Source organism: Macaca thibetana, chromosome 3, assembly GCF_024542745.1.
Source record: "Macaca thibetana thibetana isolate TM-01 chromosome 3, ASM2454274v1, whole genome shotgun sequence".
Lineage (NCBI taxonomy): Eukaryota > Metazoa > Chordata > Mammalia > Primates > Cercopithecidae > Macaca > Macaca thibetana.
Window position 1 is genome coordinate 19,875,121 of NC_065580.1, and position 24,829 is coordinate 19,899,949.

The 24,829-nt window shown below is 44.3% G+C and overlaps 1 protein-coding gene across 2 annotated transcripts in view; it reads left to right on the plus strand.

The window, feature by feature from the left end:
* Positions 1-357: 357 nt before the first annotated feature.
* ZC3HAV1 (zinc finger CCCH-type containing, antiviral 1) overlaps positions 358-24,829 on the plus strand; it is a 74,885-nt gene continuing 50,413 nt past the window's right edge. For both annotated transcript variants that reach the window (XM_050784996.1, XM_050784997.1), the window contains exons 1-2: positions 358-1,776; positions 24,545-24,680. In XM_050784996.1, the coding sequence (XP_050640953.1) occupies positions 1,469-1,776; positions 24,545-24,680 (444 nt within the window). In that variant the 5' untranslated portion in view covers positions 358-1,468. The remainder of the gene's footprint in view (positions 1,777-24,544; positions 24,681-24,829) is intronic.

The following is a 24,829-nucleotide window of genomic DNA, read 5'->3' on the forward strand; positions in this document are numbered from 1 at the left end:
TTCTGTTTTTGAGACAAAGTCTCAGCGCTGTTGCCCAGGCTGGAGTGCAGTGGCACAATCCCGGCTCATTGCAGCCTCCTCCCATGCTCAAGCAATCCTCCCACCTCAGGCTCCCGAGTAGCTGGGACTACAGGTGCACACCACCATGCCTGGCTAATTATTATTGTTGTTGTTATTATTATTATTGTAGAGAGCTCACTATGTTGCCCAGGCTAGTCTTGAACTCCTGGGTTCAAGCAATCCTCCCACCACCTCAGCTTCCTAAAGTGCTCGAATTACAGGCTGAGCCACCGTACCTAGCCCATTGGGTTTTTTGGTGCTAATGGTAATGGGACAGTCTATCTTCCTGGCAGCTGAATACTCTGAGAGGCTGTTAATGGCACCATGTTTTCGGGAGTTTCTGCTTTAGTCAGATAAGAGAAGTTTCATTAAGATTTCTTTCTACCTCTTCTGTAGCTCAATGTTTTCACTTAAAAACAATACGTCAACTCTGGGGGTCAAAGTGTGTCCCCACGGTGGAAAAGTTCTTGTCCCAATCTCTACAGGGAGGAACCGATCTGAAATCTTGGGATACGTCTTAGCATGTCCATCGTGATTGAGGTATAAGCAGTGGTTCAGGGCACCGAGTTAGCGATTCTAGGTAAGCAAGACCACGTCAAGAAGTGGTTCGTCCAGAAGTCCGTGAGAAGGCAGAAACGAGGGAGAGTGACAATCGTTGTTCTTTAAGAGGGCACGGTGGTGGAGGAGAAAGTTACACATCGGTCCTGGACCGGGCAGACCACGATTTGGGGCTTGGGGACGCGATCTGGGGAACCTCGGTGGCATCTGAGCTCCGCTTGATGCCAGTGCGTGTTTGTGCAAGTTACTTCCTCAAGTTCGGGGTGAGGATAATAATATCTACAGTATGGAGTTGCTGGGAAGATTTACTACCAACGGAGGCAGAGCGCACGGCTCGCAGGAAGCGCTCGCTAGGGTCTGCTCTTTCCGGGAATGGGTGGGGTGCGCACTCCTCAACAGGGCTCCCAAGACTTGCGTCACACGCCTCAGTCGGCTGGCTTATAAAAACACCGGCCAGAGCCCCAAGATCGCTTTTAGTTTCTCTTCTTTCTAAAGAAGCCACGCGGAGCCCGGCTGGGGAACCTCACCCTCGCCGAGCCTAGAACCGAGAGCGGCCACCCCAGGCGGTCACCAGCGGATTTGCCCGCGCGTTCTCTTTCTTTCCACCCAGTTGCCCTTGCGGCCGGCGGTAAACCTGCCACTAGGACCCGGTCGGTGAGAGCTAGCCTGTTGACCTGAGAGCGGAGAGTGGATCGCTGGGCTGGACTAACGGCGACGGAGAGCGCGCCCTCGCTGACTCCGGGCGCGCCCAGCAGGAGCACCGCCCGCGCCCGCCCCTGTACACTTGTAAGTTTCGATTTCCGCGGAACCGAGTCCCGCGCCGCGGCGGAGCCAGCACAGCCAGCGCGCCATGGCGGACCCGGAGGTGTGCTGCTTCATCACCAAAATCCTGTGCGCCCACGGGGGCCGCATGGCCCTGGACGCTTTGCTCGAGGAGATCGCGCTGTCTGAGCCGCAGCTCTGTGAGGTGCTGCAAGTAGCCGGGCCCGACCGCTTTGTGGTGTTGGAAACCAGCGGCGAGGCCGGGATCACCCGATCGGTGGTGGCCACCACTCGAGCCCGGGTCTGCCGTCGCAAGTACTGCCAGAGACCCTGCGATAACCTGCATCTCTGCAAGCTCAACTTGCTGGGCCGGTGCAACTATTCTCAGTCGGAGCGGTAAGTGCACCCGGAGGGAGGGGCGCTGTCCGCAACCCTGGTCTGGGTGGACTGTCCAGGCGGGCACTGTTCTGGGAGGGGCACGGCCTCGCCGGGACCCCGCACCTGACAGCCTCTGCCTTCAGCCACTGCCTTCTCTGCTCCCCTCTGGGAGCCCCTGCAGGACCCGCGCTTCTACCGTTCCCTTCCTTCCGGCACCTCCAGACCTTTTTTCGAGAATGGCTAAAATGCTAGTGCCTAGCGGAGACCAGGCTCAACCTCTACCCCTTTCCCCGCCCGCCCGCACCAATCAGAAGAATAAAGTGCTCTGGAGCCAGCCAGGGCCTAGAGAAGCGGGAGGCAGGGTTGGGAAGGAAGGAAAGAGCCTCTACTCTTTGGTATCTTGAGTCTTTCCCTCCCTGCTACCTTCTTCCCTAGACGTGGCGGAGCCAGCAACCAGCCGCGCTGGGCCCCCTGTCCGTCTCCGCCAGAGCGAGCCGCAGGTCTCTCTGCTTGTCCCTCCCTTCCTGGTCACCCCCATGCCCCTCATCACCGCTTTTCTGATGCCTGGCGCTTAACAGGGGTAGTCTTTTTCCAGGTTCCTGAATCTGTAGCAGCCGCGGGCCTTCCCTCCGGGTGGTCTCTCCACGGTGGCGCGCGCAGTTGACCACCTGCCTTGGGACAACTCTCTTAAATCGGTTGGAAGCAGTGCGGCTTACCTCTCGGGCCGCTGCTAATGTTTCCATTTGCCTTTTTTTTTTTTTTTTTTTTCGGTCTAAATGCAGGTGTGCTGCAAGGTTTGGGTTAAGCCTCTTGAGTGATTTTCTTCCCAGTTTCTCACTAAGAGAGCTTGCTCCCTCGGGGACAGCTGCACATCTGAAAAGATGGCTTCCAGGTCCACATTCGCTGTCCAGGCCTTTCCCTTGATCCCAGGCCCTTCCTCTCCCGCATGTGTCCTGTCCATAGAGTCAAACTCATCTTTTCCCCCAGGGGGGGTTTTAATCCTCTTCCTCACAATCTGTCATCACCAAATCCTTTTTGTGAAGTCTCTTTCCCGTCTTGGCGGGTTCCGCCTTCCCATCTCATTTCTCAATGAACTGAATGAATGCCTTGTTGAATTAATGAATGGTTCTCTCTGGTCAGTCTTTCCTTCCACCCTTTCTGTCACTATGTGCTTCTGCTCAATTACTTTTCTCGGTAGAGTACTTTTTACACTTGGCCCATTCTTAAACACTTTGAATTGTATCCCAGGGTTTAAAATGGTGGTCAGCAAACTTTTTAGGCTGGAGTTCAGTGACTCCACCTCGGTTCACTGCAACCTCCACCTCCCGGGTTCAAGCGATTCTCCTGCCTCAGCCTCCCGAGTAGCTGGGATTACAGGCACGCGCCGTCGCACCTGGCTAATTTTTGTATTTTTAGTAAAGACAGGGTTTCACCTTGTTGGCCAGGCTGGTCTCGAACTCCTGACCTCAGGTGATCCACTTGTCTTGCTCAGCCTCCCAAAGTGCTGGGATTACAGGTGTGAGCCACCTCGTCCGACCCGGTCAGCAAACTTTTGATCACGCACCTAACAAACAAAAACTCCAGTCACTCACCCCCAGTATACGTTTAATAAAACACACAAAGGTAAGTGTTTTAGATGGATGAGGTAGAGGACACAATATATTTTTTAAAAAAATTTCTTTACAGCAAAAACCCTTTCAGCTCACTCTAACGTTTTAAAAAAGTTCTTGAATGTGTTCCTTTATTTAAAAATTTCTTTAATATGTTGTGAGGCAATAATTTGAAGGTTATTTCTGAGTTGCTGGGAGTTATGGGTATTGAGGAAATCATCTAAGTTGTCGCTGGTCACCGAAGAAGTATCTGAGAAGGAGAAGAGAGCAGAGGGCGGGGATAGAAAAGGAAGGAACATTCTAGCATGTTCTAGCACTACACCAAATAACATGGTTGGAAGGCTTTGTTATGATTTTTCTGTTACTATCTTTTCTATTATGACAAATTCCTCACCAACTAGTGTTGACTTTTAGTTTGAAATACATATGCTTTTTATTTTTTTATTTCTTACTATGGATATTTTCAACATACTCAAAAGTAGAGAGAAAAAAATGATGAAGCCCCTTGTACTCATCATTTCATTTAAACAGTTTTCAAAATATGGCCAGTTTTGTTTCATTTGTTCTCCCTATTCCCCGTATGTCCCCAACTCCAATGTGTTATTTTAAAGCAAACCTCAGCAACCATTTGATTACTAAGTACTTTAGTATCTCTAAAAGATAAGAACTGTTTTATTAACATAATACAGTACAATAATCACATTTTTATAAAAAAATTACAATTTTAATATCATCTAATATCCAGTTGGTATTCAAATGTCCCTGATTGTCTTATATCCAACTTGTATTTTCAGGAAAAAGCCTACGTAGACATAATCCTTTAAAAAATTTATTTTTTATTTTTATTTTTTTACTTTTTGAGATAGGGTCACCCAAGGCTGGAGTGCAGTGGCCTGATCTCAGCTCACTGCAAACTCTGCCTCAGGTTCAAGCAATTCTACTGCCTCAGACTCCCAAGTAGCTGGGATTATAAGTGTGTGCCACCATGCTTGGCTAATTTTTTGTATTTTTAGTAGAGATGGGGTTTCGCGATGTTGGCCAGGCCGGTCTCAAACTCTGAGCTCAAGCCATCTGCCGGCCTAGGCCTCCCAAAGTGCTGGGATTTCAGGCCTAAGCCACTACCTTGCCTGACTTATAATTGTTTTCATATGTTACATATCTAACATTTAAATACTTAGTTTCAATTTGTTGCAGGCAATACACTTCGAAATTTTAGTTTTATGGATTTTATTATGGTATATTTTTCCCTGGTTTGAAATAGCAAAATTGTTTTAAAGTCGTTAATTGGGTTGTTAACCCCCACTTTTATAAGAATATATATAATATAGGGATTATTTGGTCTATCTAAATTTGGATGGGCCCTCCAGAGAATTCAATAAAGTTTATTTTTTTTTAGTAGAGTGATAAAATCTTATTTCCTAACGTTTATTGGCCGAGCCATATTTTTAATTCGTTTTACATCACTTTTGAATTTAGGAATTACAAACTTTTAATCTATTAATGTATAAAATGTTCTAATAAGGACCTCTGGGAGAATTTTTTTTTTTTTTTTTTTTTTTTTTTTGCCCTCGGGTCCTAGAAAACATGTTTTTTTTTTCCTCCCTAAGTATGTTTTTAAAATATTCTCCTCTTAGCAAGTTATAAAACCTTGTCTTCCAAAACTGCCACTTGTGAGTTTGAGGACTTTCTTTGTAGATTACCAGTTAATGGGGTCTGTTAACTAATTGCTACCCATCTTTTTTTTTTTTTTTTTTTTTTTTTTTTGAGGCAGAGTCTCGCTCTTTCGCCCAGGCTGGAGTGCAGTGGCGAGATCTCGGCTCACTGCAAGCTCCGCCTCCCGGGTTCACGCCATTCTCCTGCCTCAGCCTCCTGAGTAGCTGGGACTACAGGCGCCCGCCACCACGCCCGGCTAATTTTTTGTATTTTTTAGTAGAGATGGGGGTTTCACCCTGTTAGCCAGAATGGTCTCGATCTCCTGACCTCGTGATCCGCCCACCTTGGCCTCCCAAAATGCTGGGATTACAGGCGTGAGCCACTGCGCCCGGCCTGCTACCCATCTTGATGTTACTATCAGTTCAGTAAACTGGTCTCTGTTTACAGGGGGACGATTTGCATTGTGCTGGGTGTATAAAATTTTGTCTGTGGTACTATTATTTATAGATAGGATTTATCCTGTCCTGTAATTTCTGTCTTTTCTTATGCAATGTTTTTAGTTATACATTTTAGTTGACAACAGGGCTTGCTTCGATGTTGGATAATTGTTTTGGTGAATCGGTTTGGATATTTCTATTTGCTTTGCTGAAATATATGCCCACACAGGGAGTTCTAATCCCAGTTCTGATGCAAAAATAATCACTATTTATCGAACAAATAACTATGTGCCAGCCACTATGATAAGCACTTTGGAGATGATATCCAGGTTAGTCTTTAGGGTAGCTCCTAAGGTAGTATTTTAAGTCCCATCCTTATTATAGGAAACTCAGGCATAGAGTTTTTCAGAAATCTACTGAAAGTAACATAACTAGAAGCTGGCAGGATTGGTATTTGAACCTAGATCTGCACGACTTCTTTTTTTTTTTTTTTTTTTTTTTTTCTTTAGAAATGAGGTCTTGCTTTGTCACGCAGGCTGAAGTGCAGTGGCAGGGTCATAGCTCACTGCCACCTCGAATTCCTCGAATTTCTGGCTCAGATGATCCTCCTGCCTCAGCCTCCTGAGTAGCTGGGACTACAGGTGGGCACCACCACGTCCGGCTTGCTTTTTTTTTTTTTTTTTTTTTTTTTTTTTCCCCGAGACAGAGTCTCACTTTGTCGCCCAGGCTGGAGTGCAGTGGCGTGATCTTGCTACAACCTCGGCCTCCTGGGTTCAAGGGATTCTCCTGCCTCAGCCTCCCAAGTAGCTGGGATTACAAGCATGAGCCACCACACCCAGCTAATTTTTGTATTTTTTAGTAGAGATGGGATTTTGCCATTTTCCCTGGGCTGCTCTCAAACTCCTGGGCTTAAGCGATCTTCCCATCCTCCCAAAGTGCAGGATTACAGGCATGAGCCACCGCTCCTGGCCTTGCTTGACTTTTTTTTTTTTTTTTTTTTGTGGTGACAGAGTCTGGCTCTGTCCCCAGGTTGGAGTGCAGTGGCGTGATCTCGGCTCACCGCTGTTTCCACCTTCTGGGTTCAAGCGATTCTCCTACCTCAGCCTCCCGAGTAGCTGGGACTACAGGCGCCTGCCACTACGCCTGGCTAATTTTTTTTCTTTTTTGTATTTTAGAGACGGGGTTTTACTATGTTGCCCAGGCTGGTCTCCAAATCCAGAGCTCAGGCAATCCGCCCACCTCGGCCTCCCAAAGTGCTGGGATTACAGGCGTGAGCCACCGCACCCAGCCTTGACTTCTTAACTAGCTACTTCCATTGTCCAGTAACTATATGAAGTTATTAATTCAAAATTTTTTTTTGCCTGCATGATTTCTGTTTAACTGTTTCAAGCAGGCTGCCTAAGCGTCTTTACCTTGCTTTGTGGTTTTTGCCAATGTGGGTGTTTCCTCTGGGTTCTTTCCTGTTTGTGTCTTTCCTTTTCGGTTAGTTCACATTTTGGGTGGGGGTGGGTAGATGGGAAGAGGACTAGTTGACTATTTCGCAAATTGGATAGAATACTGAAAAACGCAAAGAATAATATAACAAGCACCAGAGAATATTTATTCTGAACCCATACAAGTTATAACTCCCCTCCTAGAATAAATAAGTGTTCACATTTTTCAATTCTGCTCCTCTTTTAAAATATAGTAAACAATCATAACAGACCTAAGGTTATTTTTTTCTCATCCCCCAGTCTCATTTCCCTCTTTCCTAAGAAGTAGCTTCAATCATGATTTTGGTGTGTATCTTGCTCTTCCATGATTTTATAACTTCCTCATATATATTTGTATCCATATACAAAATGTAGTATTATTTTATGTGTTTTCAAATTTTTATTCAATGCTGTGTTTTGGAGATCTATTCATATTGCTACACAAGGACCTAGTTTATTCATTTTAAGAGTTGAAAAGTATTTCATCATAGGATTTATACCTCAGTTCAGTTACCTGTTCCTCCCAGTAAGGGATATATGGTATATTTCCAGGTTTTTGTTATACCAAATCAAGCTGTCAAGAATTTACATGCAAGTGTCTCTTGGTGCTCATGGTTAGAGCTTTTCCAGGGTAGATCATTAGGAAGCAGAATTGTTGGTTTGAATATTACATAGCTTCAACTTTTCCAGATTCTGACAAATTAGTATAAAGGTGGCTGTGCCAATTTATACTTATACGTTTGAGTGTCCCCGTTTCTTCATTTTCTGGCCAACTAATGCTTGGTGTTATCAAACTTTTTTGACTTATGCCAATTAGAAGGCTTTGAAATAGTCATTATTTGAATTAATTTTTTTTTTTTTTTTTTTTTCTGAGCTGGGTACAAAGCACTACATGGCTGTACTCCCAGTGCTTTGGGAGGCCAAGATGAGAGGGTTGAGGACAGGAGTTCAAGACCAGCCTGGACAACATAGTGAGACCCCCATCAAAAAATAAAAAAGTTAAAAAAAAATTTAAAAAGTAAAATAAAAAATAAAATAAAATAAATAATTAAATAAAAAACGAAAAAAATTAGCTGGGTGTGGTGGTGCATGCCTGTAGTCCTAGAAATGCTGGAGGCTGAGGCAGAAGGATTGCTTGAGCCCAGGAATTTTGAGGTTACAGTGGGCTATGTTCATGCCACTGCACACCAGCCTGGGCACCAGAGTGTGGCTCTGTCTCAAAAAAAATTTTTTTATAACAAATTTTAAAAGTTTTTGTATTAAAGTTTTTATTATGTGATTATATATACATACTTTTTTTTTTTTTTTTGAGACAGGGTCTTGTTCTGTCACCAGGCTGGAGTGTGGTGGTGCAAACATGGCTCACTGCAGCCTTGACCTCCTGGGTTCAAATGATCCTCCCACATCAGCCTCCCAGTAGCTGGAACCAGGCTAGTGCCACGATACCTGGCTAATTTGTGTGTGTGTGTGTTTAGAGACAGGGTCTCACTATGTTGCCCAGGCTGGTCTCAAGTGCCTGGGCTCAAGCAGTCCTCTTGCCTCAGCCTCCCAAACTGCTGGGATTACAGGCATGAGCCACTGAGCCCAGCTGAGCATGATTTATTACTATTAAATATTTAGACATTTGTATCCAAGCCTCCATTTATAACCTTGCTCTGGGCCCCACCACTTTTAGAGAAAGACTACTCTGATTCACTGAAATGTTTTCATTACTTTCTTTTGCATGAATGTACACAATTTATACATTGATTTTCTTATTATTAAAATTGAGACTGGGCTCAATAGCTAACATCTGTAATCCCAGTACTTTGAGAAGCCAAGGTGGGAAGATCTCTTGAAGTCAGGGGTTCGAGACCAGCCTGGGCAATATAGCGCCTACAAAAACATTAAAAAATAAAATTAGCTGGACACAGTGGCACACACCTGTAGTCCCAACTACTCAGGAGGCTGAAGTGGGAGGATCACTTGAGCCTGGGAGGATGAGGCTGCGGTCAGGTGCAAGTGTGCCACTGCACTCCAGCCTGGGCAACAGAATGAGACCCTGCCTCTGAAAAAAACAAAGTGAAATTGATTTAAGTTTTTGCTATTAAACCATTATGCTGTGAACATTTTGGTATATGCTTCTTTGTGTACATGTTACATGAGTTTCCCTAGGGATCCAGTAGTGGAATTTTGATTCTTAAGTTTTATGTGATAATACCAAATTGTTTTCTGAAGTGTGTTTGCCAAGTTATACTCCCACCAGAAGAATAAGAGCCTTCCCTTGCCTCACATCGTAGCCAAGTGGTATCATCAGCTTTTTAAAATTTGTGCCAATACAAAGAATGCAAATTGTATCTCACTGTGTTTTTTTTTTCTTCTTTGAGATGGAGTCTCGCTCTGTCACCCAGGCTGGAGTGCAGTGGCACAATCTCGGCTCAATGCAGTCTCTGCCTCCTGGGTTCATGCCATTCTCCTGCCTCAGCCTCCCAAGTAGCTGGGACTGCAGGTGCCCACCACCAAGCCCGGTTAATTTTTTTTGTGTGTGTGTTTTTTAGTAGAGATGGGGTTTCACCATGTTTGCCAGGATGGTCTCAATCTCCTGACCTCGTGATCAGCTCGCCTTGGCGTCCCAAAGTGCTGGGATTACAGGCGTTAGCCATCGCGCCCAGCCCTTATTGTGGTTTTAATTCTTTATGTATTCTGTGTCTCTAGCCCTTTTAAGTCTCATTACTTGTTTTTTAAGTTTGTCTTACTTGGCATCTTAGTAGTTGCTTCTTATTTGCATTTTACTTTTTTGGTCATCTTGGCACTCTATTTTTGTTTGTAACAGTTTTTTTTTTTTTTTTTTTTTTTTTTTTTACCATTTTAAAAATGGCTAAAACTATTTATTTATTTATTTTATTTTGAGACAGAGCCTCACTCTGTCACCCAGGCTGGAGTGCAGTGGTGCGATCTCGGTTCACTGCAACCTCTTCTCCTGGGTTCAAGTGATTCTCTTGCCTCAGCCTCCCCAGCAGCTGGGATTACAGGCGTGTGCCACCACGCCCGGCTAATTTTTGTATTTTTAGTAAAGACAGGGTTTCGCCATGTTGGCCAGGCTGGTCTCGAACTCCTGACCTCAGGTGATCTGCCCACCTACCTGGGCCTCCCAAAGTAAAACTATTTTAAAGTGTACAGTTCAGGGGTAGTAAGTACATTCATGATGTTGTGCAACTGTTACCACTATTGGAATTCCAGAACATTTTCATCACCCCAAAGAGAAACCCCACACCCATCAGGAACCAGTCCTCATTCTTCCCTTTCCTCAGCCCCGGGCAATCTCTAACCTACTTTTTGTTTGTTTTCCAATTCTGGACATTTCCTATAAATGGAACCTAATAATATGTGACCTTTTGTGTCTGCTCCTTTCACTAAGGAAACATGATTTGCATTTTACTGTTGCATGTTCTGTGTTGTTTGTGCTGGCGTATTCATCTAGGAGAAGTCTTTCTGAAGTTCCTTCTGTTACTAATTTTGCACTGTCCATGGAGTCATGTTGTTGTCGGACTGGTGGCCTTAGAGACATGCTGTTTTCTGCAACATCGTGACACAACAGGATCATTTGGGAATTTTTGTTCTCTTTTCACAATCACTACATCTCAAATTTTTAATTTGATCAAATTTGACTCTCAGTGTCTGCAGTTTTCTTTAGAAATTAAGCTAACAGCGGGGCGCGGTGGCTCAAGCATGTAATCCCAGCACTTTGGGAGGCCGAGACGGGCGGATCACGAGATCAGGAGATCAAGACCATCCTGGCTAACACGGTGAAACCCCATCTCTACTAAAAAATACAAAAAAAACTAGCCGGGCGAGGTGGCAGGCGCCTGTAGTTCCAGCTACTCAGGAGGCTGAGGCAGGAGAATGGCGTGAACCCGGGAGGCGGAGCTTGCAGTGAGCCGAGACTCTGTCTCAAAAAAAAAAAAAAAAAGGAATTAAGCTAACAAATATAATGACATTGTAATATTGTGAACCATGATAAAAATCTTAAATAGTGGCCGGGCGCGGTGGCTCACGCCTGTAATCCCAGCACTTTGGGAGGCCGAGACGGGCGGATCACGAGGTCAGGAGATCGAGACCATCCTGGCTAACACGGTGAAACCCCGTCTCTACTAAAAAATACAAAAAACTAGCCGGGCGAGGTGGCAGCGCCTATAGTCCCAGCTACTCGGGAGGCTGAGGCAGGAGAATGGCGTGAACCCGGGAGGCGGAGCTTGCAGTGAGCTGAGATCCGGCCACCGCACTCCAGCCTGGGTGACAGAGCAAGACTCCGTCTCAAAAAAAAAAAAAAAAAAAAAAAATCTTAAATAATGACAAATGAAGCATGTGATAACACAATATTTTCTACTTTTTACATAATGCAGAGTTGGCAAAATTAAACATTTAAAATAAGTAGATATATTTTTCCATCCATTAAATGGTTCTGATTTGCTTACTGCTTCTGCCTGTATTTACTTCCAAACCAGGCATCTGTGATCTTTACCTATGGCTACTTTGGGATAGAAGAAGCCATAATAACATGGGCATAAAAAAGGGATAAAAGGTTTCAGTAGCACCTAGGATTTCAGGCCCAGTGAGTAATCACTTTAACCAAATTGCAGCAGGGGAGCTGGTCTCAGGTTGGGAGGAGAGAGGGGAGACTTATTTCATGATCTTTTCCCTATTTCCTATACAGGGAAGAGATTGTATTTTATTTTTTTTATGTACTATTTTTATTTATTTACTTATTTATTTATTAAAATAGAGACAGCGGTCTCAATGTTTTGCCTAGGCTAATCTCAAACTCCTAAGCTCAAGCCACCCTCCTGCCCCGGCCTTCTGAATAGGTGGGATTACAGATGTGTACCACCATGCCTGGCACTGAGAAGATATTTTCATATGTTTTAGACCAATTTAGAAAATCAAGCTAAAAGACGTCATCTAGGGAAATCATTTCCTAACATTTTGATCCCGCATACCTATCAGCAGAGAACGTTTTGAGCATGTACTCCTAATCCTAATGTGTGTACATTTATTTAAACATTCTATGATGTAAAATTCTTAATTTGTATGCTATTTACTGTTTTACTTTTTAAAATTTTTTAAAATCAATTTTATTGAGGTATGATTTACATACAATAAAATGTACCCATTTAAAGTGTATGGAGGCCGGGTGCGATGGCTCATGCCTGTAATCCTAGGACTTTGGGAGGCCGAGGCAGGCGGCTCACTTGAGGTCAGGAGTTTGAGACTAGCCTGGCGAACATGGTGAAACCCCATCTCTACTAAAAAAAGCAAAAAAAAATTTAGCTGGGCATCGTGGTGTGCACTTGTAATCCCAGCTACTCAGGTGGCTGAGGCAGGAGAATCTCTTGAACCCAGGATGTGGAGGTTGCAGTGAAGTCAAGATTGCACCATTGCACTCCAACCTGGGTGACAGAGTGAGACTCCATCTTAAAAAAAAAAAGTAAAGTGTATTGTTTAAAGAGTTTTGATAAATGGAGGCACCTATGTAACCATCACAACACCCTAGATACAGCACATTTTCATCAGCCCTAAAGGTTATCTTATGCCCCTTCTCAGTTAACCAGGGAATCCCCCCACTCCTCCAGCCCTTTTGGCCCAGGCAATACTTTTCTGGGCTGAAAAGATTTTTTTACATTAAAAAATATAAGGAGTTCCAGTATTTTTTCCCATCCATGATGGATTGTTTTGAGTAGCTTCTGGGATGTAGTTACCCAGCTTTGGAGCAGTACTTCTCAAACTTTGACATGCATTTTCATCACATGGGAGAGTCTACTAAAATGCAGGTTCCCAAGTCACGTATTGGAAATTCTGTTCCCAACAGGTGGGTTGGAGCCTGAGAATCTGCGTTTTTATTCATTAGTTTTTAAATTTTTGTTTACTTTTTTTTTTTTTTTTTTCCAAGACAGAGTCTCCCTCTCTCGCCCAGGCTGGAGTGCAGAGGCAAGATCTCTGCTCACTGTAACCTCTGCCTCCGCCTCCTGGGTTCAAGTAATCCTCCCACCTCAGCCTCTGAAGTAGCTGGGATTACAGGCCTCTGCCACTATGGCCGGCTACTTTTTTGTATTTTTGTATTTTTATTTTAATTTTTTTTTGAGACGAAGTCTCACTCTGTTGCCCAGGCTGGAGTGCAGTGGCCGGATCTCAGCTCACTGCAAGCTCCACCTCCCAGGTTTACGCCATTCTCCTGCCTCAGCCTCCCCAGTAGCTGGAACTACAGGCGTCGGCCACCAGGCCCGGCTAATTTTTTGTGTTTTTTAGTAGAGACGGGGTTTCACCGTGTTAGCCAGAATGGTCTCGATCTCCTGACCTCGTGATCCGCCCACCTCGGCCTCCCAAAATGCTGGGATTACAGGCTTGAGCCACCACGCCTGGCCATTTTTTTGTATTTTTAATAGAGACAAGGTTTCGCCATGTTGCCCAGGCTGGTCTTGAATTCCTGAGCTCAAGCTATCCACCCAACTCAGCCTCCCAAACTGCTGGGATTACAGATGTAAGTCGCTGCGCCCCAGAATCTGCATTTTAAATACCATCCTAAAGAATCCATTTGCAGGGGTCAAACCACACTTTCAGAAACATATATTTCCTTAGGGGTAACTTCCTGGAAGACTGCAAATGCAAAGTTTTATGTGGCTTTCGAGTTTGAGGGAGTAAAAGAAATGAATTTTTTAGTGCAGAATGAATGAAATATTTTTCTTTAAGTGATCTTTCTCAGAGATTAGGGGTTCTATTACTTTTATGTGATAGACCAAAAGACATAGGAAACTTTTGGCATCCTAGGCACCAGGTCAACAAATATTTATTGAGCACATACTTTGTGTCACAAACGGTAGATTATTCTAGAGGCTTCTGCCCCTTCTCTGTTACTCACAGGATCCTGAAATACTGTCAACCAGTTAATTAATCTCTCTCTGGTTAGTATTCCTTAACTTTCAGAGGGACTTACGCTGGGAAGTATTGTGGCGAGTGGTGGGGAGAAGCCAGCCTGTGAGAGGAGAGGAGGCTTGTGTGAACTACTTTCTCTGATCATCAAGATTTTGGTGGCCGGGTGCGGTGGCTCATGCCTGTAATCCCAGCACTTTGGGAGGCCGAGGCAGGTGGATCACCTCAGGTCAGGAGTTTGAGACTAGCCTGACCAACATGGAGAAACCCTGTCTCTACTAAAAATACAAAATTAGCCAGGAATGGTGGTGCATGCCTATAATCCCAGCTACTTAGGAGGCTGAGGCAGGAGAATCACTTGAACCCGGGAAGTGGAGGTTGCTGTGAGCTGAGATCGTGCCTTTGCACTCCGGCCTGAGCAACAAGACTGGAACTCTGTCTCAAAAAAAAAAAAAAAAAAAAAAAAAAAAAAAGATTTTGGCAGTAACACCACCACCTCCGGCCATCTACTCTCCTTTTTCTCAGTCCTGATGTGGACCCAGGGCGATGTTTCTCAAACTTTGCTACGTGTTGGGATCACTTAGGGAACCTTTAAAAAATATGGATGCCTGACTCCTACATTCTGATTTAATTATGGTTTGAATTGGAACTTTGGGATTTTTTTTTTAAGTTCCTAGATGGTTTTTAATGGGCAACAAAGCTTGTGAACCATGAACTTAGGGGACTAGAGAAGTCAAGACTGGAGAGACCGTCCATAATAACAGAAAGATTATTTTTTTGGTGGCACCCGTGCTGTTTGTCTCACTCTTGGTACAATCGTCGGATATGTGCAGATTCTTGGCCTCCTGCCTCCCCCGTCCTCAGCAGGCCCGGCCTCCTCTGCTGCCCAGTCTTGCAAGGCCCTCGGTGCTTTCCTCCCCCTCGGTGCAGGCTGGGGCTTGCCATGGCTTCAGCCTTAGGATCATCATCTTCTGCAGTGAGCCGGGGCTCTCTTTGTGCCTGGTGTGTTCTGGGTAATACAGTTGTGGTTAAAGCAAGCTCATTTTTTTCGGCTCCACCCTCTGTCTCTCCCCACATCCTTTCTTACCCTGCTCATGTGATCTCGTCCGGTCTATTCTGTTTCTACTCCATCTTACTAGGGGGTCTAGAGGCAGTGAACCATCCCTACCCTCTAATAACATGGCTATTTAATCTTGAATATCAGAAGTACAAACATGGGGAATAGGAATCTCGTGGCTTTAAAATAGTATTTCGTTAGGGTTGGTTTTGACTGATGACATTTTATTCTTTAGCTCAATGTTCTCTAGATTTTATCTTTCACACGTCCTGGTTCCTTTTTCACCTGGCTTATATCATGGTGAGTGATTTCCTGTTTTCTATACAAATCAGCAGTCTTTTTGTTTTTGTCAACCCTATTGGGTGTTGGGGAGCAGAGGGGATGAAGGAGAGAAGGGAAAGGGAAGGAGTACTTCAATATAAATTACTGTCAAAAAAAAAAAAGACTCGGGTTACTGTCTCTTTTTGGTCTGTTGAGTCAGAGCTAGCCCTGTGTTTACCGATGTGTGAAGTGCAAGAACTCAGAGGTGAACATCCGGTTCAGGAATCTAACCCAGAATTGAATGTGACAAGCATATCCAGTGATACTCAGCTCTGACTGCACACTAGAGTCACCTGGGCTCCCACCCCAGTCAAATGAAGCCAGTCTCCAGGGCGGGGCCCAGGTTTGGGTATTTTCAACACTGCCCAGTTGATTATTATGTGTAGCCAGGAATGAGAATCACTGTGCAGGCTAGTTGTTTAGGCTGCACCCGTGGTGAGAGAGAGCACTTATTGCCTGGGCTAAAATAACATTTTGTTCTGTGGCTGGAAGAGAAAAGTGAAAAGGTCATTTGTTTTTAGGCTTTTGGCTTGAGTTCCTTAAAGAGAGACAATTCTGTGTCTTTCAAGGATGTCTTTGCTCTTTTTTTTTTTTTTTTTTTTTTTTTAAGTTATCACCTCCTACCGCAACTTGTCCCGTTTGTTTGAGGTTTATCTGCTCCAAATGTGGGTAGCATTCTGCAAACGCTTGTTTTGTCCTGGGAAATTCATAATAATTTGTAGGAGAGCTCTTTTTGTCCTGGCGAGAGGGGAGTTCCCACAGCTTCTAACCAACCTTCTGTAGGACCTCTTGTCTTTTTTGGGGAGGTGACCCTGAGCTGCCTATACTCCAAGTATGTTCATAAAACCAGATTGTTAGACATGCAAATTCTTGACCTCCACCCTTAGATTTACTGATTCACAGACTGCAGGGTGGGGCCCAGGAATCTAACGGACCACTTGTCTAGGTGATGCTGATGCATGCTAAAAGATTGAGAATCACCCTGGGATGTCTGGGATGGGGCCTGAGAATCTGCATTTCTGACAACCTCCCAAGTGATGCTGATGATGCTGGCCTAGGGACCAAACTTTCAGCATCGCTAGCTTAGCAAACCCCAAAGGGCCACGGGAGACTTTCACACTATTTCCTGGCCGAAGCCCACTAGCCAATATTAGGCACCTGGAGCTGGGACAGAGTGATCAGAAGAAAGTCGGAAGGAAGGTTCTGCCACCTGAAACCTACACATGACCCCCTTCACATTCTGATCGTGGCCCACGCCGCTGAGCTTGTCTGTACAACATTAATTTTCACTCGCATCTGTGTAAAGAGACCACCAAACAGGCTTTGTGTGAGCAACAAGGCTGTTTATTTCACCTGGGTGCAGACGCGCTGAGTCTGAAAAGAGAGTCAGCGAAGGGAGATAGGAGTGGGGCTGTTTTGTAGGATTTGGGTAGGTAGTGGAAAATTACAAAGGCTGGCAGGGGCGGGGGACACAAGGTGCTCAGTGGGGGAGCTTTTGAGCTAGGATGAACCAGGAGAAGGAATTTCACAAGGTAATATCATCAGTTAAGGCAAAAACAGGCCATTTTCACTTCTTTTGTGATTCTTCAGTTACTTCAGGCCATCTGGATGTGTACGTGCAGGTCACAGGGGATATGATGGCTTAGCTTGGGCTCAGAGGCCTGACACTAATCACAACAAGTAGTGCCTATCACATACTGTGTTCCTACCACACCCTTTATGTGATTTATGTCCACGATCTCTGCTTGCACCCTGCTTAAATAATAGTGTGGGAACAGTGGCTTAAATCATTCTGGATGCCGATTTAAATTTTTTTTGGTTTGAAAAGGTTTCAGATCTGTTTTTGTTCATTTTCCCAGCTTAGGTTTTTGCTTGTGTTTTGGGATACCTGTTCATTACTGGATCTTCCTCTTATCTCAGTCACCTTTGATTTCTCATTTTATCAGGCATATTCCCAAAGTAGGATTATCGTGACTACTAAATTAAATAAGAGAGGTGAAGTTCCTGTCACTTAGTAAATGCGTAATAAATGTTAATTTCTGTGCTTAAACCAGATAGAAGGGAAGTGTAAACTGCCCCACCTTGGTGGCTGAGCGAGTGTTGTACCTGAGCGAGTTAGAGAGAAACGCCACACTTTGAGACGAATTTAAGAGTCCTTTATTAGCCGGCAACCGAGAGACGGCTAACGCTCGAAACTCTCTCGGCCCCGAGGAAAGGGCTTGATTTTCCTTTATGCCTTAGTTTAGAGAGGGGAGGGGGAGCTTAATTGCAGCAATTCTACAGAAGTAAAAACATGCAAAAAATTTAAAAAGACAAATGGTTACAGGGAAACAAACAGTTCCAAGTGCAGGGGCTCTACATCTATCATAAGGCGATAGATGTGGGGGCTCTGCCACACACAAACTCAGGGCTTTACGGTCTTACCTCATGAGCAAAATCCTGGAAACTTGGGACATTGCTTGCTTCAGTACCTTATCAGTGAATTGGACTCTTTGATATGTTGAGAGTCAGCTTACACAAGTTAACTCCTTGAGGAAGGGGGTGGGTAAGGAGTCCTTGATGTCTTGTAAATGAAGGAGCCAAATGGAGTTTGTCCGGTTTTGTCAGCTAAGGGAGAGCCTATTCATGTGGAAACAAGGCTAGGTGATTAAGGGAGAGTCTAAAAACAAGGTTAGGTATTACATGATCAATATCCTGAAATTAGGGCAAAGAAAAAGCCCCTAAGAAGCCACTGGGGAGAAGTCTAGGGAATGTGGGAAAACGAAGCAGAGTTTGCCAGGGAAGGGGCTGCAGGTCAGACCCAGTCGAGACAGAGATGTTGCAGGTCGAGACTGGGTTCAGGGTGAGAATCACAGAATCTAGAGGAATAAGAAGTTTGCCTGAGGATGGAGATGAAAAATGAAAAAGAAAACCAGGCCCCCAGGTGGGCAGCGCCAGGGACCCCAGCCAGTGCAGCATGGGCTAGCTTTGACTTTTCTTTCAGACAGGAGCACCTTGGGTAGCTTTGGAAAAGCCTGGACACTTGGGGTTCCAGGCAGAGGGGTCCCTATTAGGCTACCTGGCTTCCTTTAGTTATTTAGAGGAAGTGCTGACTTCAGGGACCTTGGAAGTGCCACACTCCTCATCTAGCACAGGACAGGAAAAATTCTGCATCTCGCCGTGATCTGCACAGGTGCCGTAGGCTTGGCTTTAAGTTTAGGACATCTGGGCTGGAGCTAAAGGGGAAGCAAAGATTCTTAATTCCTTCTGACTAACAAGTTGCTAAATACATCAGAGCCAGAGGGCAGAACCTGTCTAGTGGTGGGAAGTTTCAGTGAGGTCATTTTCAGCTCAATATCAAGAAGAATATTAGGGTGGCATGGTGGCTCATATCTATATCCCAGCACCTAGGCCTAGGTGAGAGGATCACTTGAGCCCAGGAGTTCAAGGCTGCAGTGAGCCATGACTGTGCCACTGCACTCCAGCCTGGACAACAGAGTAAGACCCTGTCTCAAAAAAAAAAGAAAAGAAAAAGAAAACGTTAATGGTAATGGCTAAATGGACATCAGCACAATGAGGTAAGATCCTTGTGAGATAAAGAGGCTCACGGTCATCTGGTCAATCCACCAGAGAGGATTTCTGCTTTGAGGTGGAGGCTGGAGGGGATTACCTTTCTTTTTTTTATTTTTTTGAGACACAGTCTCCCTCTCTTGCCCAGGCTGGAGTGCAGTGGTGCGATCTGGGCTCACTGCAAGCTCTGCCTTCCGGGTTCACGCCATTCTCTTGCCTCAGCCTCCTGAGTAGCTGGGACTACAGCTATTTTTAGTAGAGATGGGGTTTCACCTTGTTAGCCAGGACGGTCTCGATCTCCTGACCTCGTGGTCCGCTCACCTCGACCTCCCAAAGTGCTGGGATTACAGGCGTAAGCCACCGCGCCTGGCTGGCTGGAGGGGATTATCTTTCAAAGGCCCTTCTTGCTGTAGGAGTCCTTCCTCCGGGATTGATAAAGTGGAGTCTTAGCCCAACTGCTGAGGGTTCTGGGTAGGGGCTGGCGGGGACTGGTTATCTGAAACCACAGTGCAGGACCAAAAAGCAGAGGTCGACCTTATCAAGGAGTGCCAGGAAGCCAGGGTCACCGGGTGGAGAAAGCAAGGAGAGGGCCTGCCTGGGAGAATGGCAAGGATAGAGGCTGTCGCTAGAGCCTGAGTGACTGGCCTTGACTTCTCCAGGAGGCAAGGTACGCGGAGGGCTGGCTGGGTTTCAAGGGCTCCGCTCCTGGTTGACAGAGTCCTTGGTTCTCTATTTTTTTCATATGAGGTTATGCTGTGAGATCTGAAGGCAACCTGGAGAGTTGCAGAACGATTTACACACAAACAATAGCATTGAATAAGTGACTTTTAAAGATTAATTCTTAGAGAATAACTTTTACCTAGATGTTTGCATTTTCAAAAAATCATCAATTTCAATAAGATCATTTTGCATTTACCAGTGACAATTAAAAAATAATAGTGCAATCCCAGCACTTTGGGAGGCCGAGATGGGCGGATCATGAGGTCAGGAGATCGAGACCATCCTGGCTAATATGGTGAAACCCCGTCTCTACTAAAAATACAAAAAACTAGCCGGGCGAGGTGGTGGGCGCCTGTAGTCCCAGCTACTCGGGAGGCTGAGGCAGGAAAATGGCGTAAACCCGGGAGGCGGAGCTTGCAGTGAGCTGAGATCCGGCCACTGCACTCCAGCCTGGGCGACAAAGCGAGACTCCGTCTCAAAAAAAAAAAATAATAATAATAATAATAATAGTGCAACAGATGATATTCAATATTTTGGAAATGAAGGAGAACTATTAAAAGAAAAATTTAAATTCACAATAGGAAAAAACAGAATAAATGGAGAGATATTTTCTGTTCTAGAATCAGAAGATTTAATGAAGTTAACATGCTATACTTAATATCCAATCTAATTTATGGAGTTAATAGAAATTACATTCCCAATGTACTGTTTTATGGAAATTGAGATAATTTATTCCCTAATAAAATTTTTATAATGAAAATAATAGGCTGGGTGTGGTGGCTCACATGTGTAATCCCAGTGCTTTGGGAGGCCAAGGATGGAGGATCAAAGAAAAGAAAAGAATAGTTAAGCACACTAAAGAGTTTTTTGAAAAGGTGTAAGCCAATGATATGAAAAATTACTGTTAATATTTAAAGTATATTTAAAATGTTAACAAAGGGCCAGGCGTGGTGGCTCATACCTGTAATCCCAGCACTTTAGGAGGCTGAAGCAGATGGATCACCTGAGGTCAGGAGTTCGAGACTAGCCTGGCCAACATGGTGAAACCCCGTCTCTACTAAAAATACGAAAATTAACCGGGCGTGGTGGTGGGGCCTGTAATCCCAGCTACTTGGGAGACTGAGGCAGGAGAATTGCTTGAACCTGGGAGGCGGAGGTTGCAGTGAGTTGACATGCTGACATCTTGCCATTGCACTCTAGCCCTGGCAACAAGAGCAAAACTACATCAATTAAAAAAAAAAAAAAGTTAACAAAGGACATTTAAATTTTATGATATTGATATGCTATGGGCCGGTACGGTAACTCACACCTGTAATCCCAGCACTTTGGGAGGCCTAGGCAAGTGGATCACTTAAGGTTGGGAGTTCCAGACTGGCCAACATGGTGAAGCCCCCTCTCTACTAAAAATACAAAAATTAGCCAGGGGTGGTGGCGCATGCCTATACTCCCAGCTACTCAGGAGGCCAAGACATGAGCATTGCTTGAACCCAGGAAGCGGAGGTTGCAGTGAGCCAAGAGAGTGTCACTGCCTCTCAGCCTGGGCACAGAGCAAGACCCTGTGTCAAAAAAAAAAAAAAAAAATTAATATGATATGATAAATTGTATGATACAGGATTCAAAGCAGAACAGTAGATTGATTAAAAACACAATAGGGATTACAATTGTTCTTTGTAAATTTTTTATTTCTTTTAATTTTTTATTTATTTTTTAGAGACTGAGTCTTGTTCTGTCATCCAGGCTGGAGTGCAGTGGCACAGTCATAGCTCACTGCAGCCTCAAACTCCCAGTCTCGGTGACCCTCCCGCCTCAGCCTCCCATGTAGCTAGAACTACAGGTATGCACCATCATGCTATGCTAACTTTTAAAATTTTTTGTAGAGGCATGGGTCTTACTGTTTTGCTCTGACTGGTCTCAAACTCCTGACCTTAAGTGGTCTTCCTGCCTTGGCCTCCCAAAGTGATGGGATTACACACATGAGCCACCATGCACAGCCCCAGTGGTTCTAAATTTGATAAAAAGTTAATTAAAAAAAAGTCTAGGATAACAAAATAAGAAAGGAATCATATTTAATAGACGTAATTGAGAAAAGTTGATATAAAACACTTATGTCCTCTGATGTCATTTATTATAACAGTCTTCAGATGTTTTATTTTTATTTCATTTTATTTTTTATTGTATTTTATTTTTTCTGAGACGGAGTCTCGTTCTGTCACCCAGGCTGCGTGCAGTGGCACAATCTCGGCTCACTGCAAGCTCCGCCTCCCAGGTTCACGCCATTCTCCTGCCTCAGCCTCTCGAGTACCTGGGATTACAGGCCCCCGCTACCATGCCCATCTAATTTTTTGTATTTTTAGTAGAGATGGGGCTTCACTGTGTTAGCCAGGATGGTCTGGATCTCCTGACCTCATGATCCGCCCACCTCGGCCTCCCAAAGTGCTGGGATTACAGGCGTGAGCCATCGCGCCCGCGCCCAGCCTAATAATCTCCAGATGTTTTAAAGAATTAACATTGAAAGTATCTCTTTTAAAAGTTAAACTAATTAGGATATATGTAATAGTTATCCAGCTGTGGTGGGTGAATTAATTTTGCTAGTATTAAAGCAGTAGGCTAGGGCTGGGTGCAGTGGCTCATGCCTGCAATCCTAACATTTTGGGGGGCTGAGGCGAGTGGATCACTTGAGGTCAGGAGTTCAAGACCAGCCTGACCAACATGGTGAAATCACATCTCTACTAAAAATACAAAATTAGCTGGGCATGGAGACGCATGCATGCCTGTAATCCCAGCTGCTTGGGAGGCTAAGGCAGGAGAATCGCTTGAACCTGGGAGATGGAGGTGACAATGAGCTGAGATTGTGCCACAGCACTCCAAGCAGGAGAATCGCTTGAACCCGGGAGATGGAGGTGACAATGAGCTGAGATTGTGCCACTGCACTCCAGCCTGGGCAACAAAAGCAAAACTCTGTCTCAAAAAAAAAAAAAAAAAAAAGTCTTTGATATGAATTACTTGTGTTTCCTATCTATTGAAGTAGCATAATGACAAAATCCAATGCAAATGTGCTTGTATGGGAAATAGGCACACTCCTAGATTGCTGTTGTGTTTTCTGGACAACAGTAGATCAAAATGAAACACAAGCTGCCAAGAAAATTACTGTTTTCTTTAAGGCCATATGCCCAAAGGAATAACTCTCAGGAAAATAATGTATAAGAAGAAAGGTTATTTGTATAAAAGTAATGCTAGCCACATTATACTAGCGAAAATCTGGGCATTACCCAACTACCTGACAACTTGATAATTGTGGTGAAAACTAGAAAATATTAATATGTGGTCATATTAATAACTACTAAGGCCATAAGCCTAAGGATTTTGACACTATCACCCGTAGAATATTTAAGTTAAAAGGTGGAATGATAGCCAGGTAAGGTGGCGGGCACCTGTAATCCAGCTACTTGGGAGGCTGGGGCAGGAGAATCACTTGAACCTGGGAGGCGGAGGTTGCAGTGAGCTGAGATCGCGCCATTGCACTCCAGCCTGGGCAACAAGAGTGAGACTCTGTCTCAAAAAAAAAAAAAAAAAAAAAAGTGGAATGAGGCTTGGCATGCCTGTAGTCCCAGCACATTGGGAGGCTGAGGTGGTTGGATCACTTGAACCCAGGAGTTTGAGACCAGACTGGGCAACATGGCAAAACCCTGTCTCCACAAAAAATTTAAAAATTAGCTGGGTGTGGTGGCTCATGCCATAGTCCTAGCTACTTGGGAGGCTGAGGTGGGAGGATCACCTGAGCTTGGGGAGGTTAAGGCTGCAGTGAGCCTGATCATACCACTGCTCCCCAACCTGGGGGGCGCGAGTGAGACCTTGTCTCCTCAAAAAGAAAAACATGTGGAATGAGTTTGTTGTATGGACATTGATAACTGTCAAATTATGTTTGCCTAATAAGAGCAAAAGTGCTACTAATGTTTCTCAGTGATCTCAATCAGTGCGTCTCAGACTTTAATGTGATTAAACCAAGTGCTCTATCATGCTTCCATCTATAGCTTCCATATAGGAAAGTTTATATTATACAACAATTCCATGATCATGGAAAGTTCTACTGACATTGTTGAACTAAATCATTAAAGTCTCAAGGTGAAGGGATGTTACATCTTTTTCTGTAGAGTTTTTTGAAACATGCAATTAAGAGCTTGTTCCATTCCTTTGTAGTCACAAATAAGTATGTACATTGGTATATAAGACATACAAGAGATACAGCAATGAGCAATGTTATATAATGAAAAGATTAGATAAATGGAATTCTTTTGTCCCATTGATTTTTACTGCAGTCCTGGATGTGTTTTCATAATTTGTTCTCTCTTTCTTGATAGGCAATCATTTTTAATAGATCTGTTTTAGTTTCTTTGCCAATCTTTTCCTTTTCTGACCTTTCTGAGCTATACACAAATTATAACTTAATGACTTAATGTATACTAGAGGAAATGCTGTTTAAAGAAGTATTGCAATAATTTAAACTCAGATATATGTATGTATTTGAAGAAGATACACCATACTCCCATCTACCTGTTTCATGAATTTATTTTACTAAAAGTGTATTTTTGGTCGAGTGCAGTGGCTCATACCTGTAATCCCAGCACTTGGGGAGGCTGAGGCGGGCAGATCACCTGAGATCAGGGGTTCGAGACCAGCCTGGCCAACATGGTGAAACCCCATCTCTACTAAAAATACAAAAAATTAGCCGGGTGTGGTGGTGCATGGCTGTGGTTCTAGCTACTCGGGAGGCTGAGTCAGGAGAGTCGCTTGAACCCAGGAGGTGGAGATTCTAGTGAGCCGAGATTGCACCACTGCACTCCAGCCTGGGCAACAAGTGCGAAACTTTGTCTCAAACAACAACAACAACAACAAAAAAAACAGTAAAAAAAAAATAATGAAGTGTATTCTTTAAGCAGAACCAACCCGTTTCTGTTATCAAAGGATATGGGCATGGGTCTTTGCTGACTGAAAGTTTTATGGCTGATTTCTGTTTCTTTGCATCTGTGGAGTAGAAATACTGACCATTGTCGTGTTTTCTTCCAGGAACTTATGCAAATATTCTCATGAGGTTCTCTCGGAAGAGAACTTCAGAGTCCTGAAAAATCACGAACTCTCTGGACTTAACAAAGAGGAATTAGCAGTGCTCCTCCTCCAAAGTGATCCTTTTTTTATGCCTGAGGTAAGTTGTGATTCCTCAGTTTAAGGAGGGAGAATATTGCTGGCAGTATTGTGTCACAGATATTTTGGAGCAGGAGCAGAGAAAATTCAAAATTAACACCAGGGTTCTGCAGGTGGCAGTCGAGGCTGTTCTGAGTGACCTAAGAGATC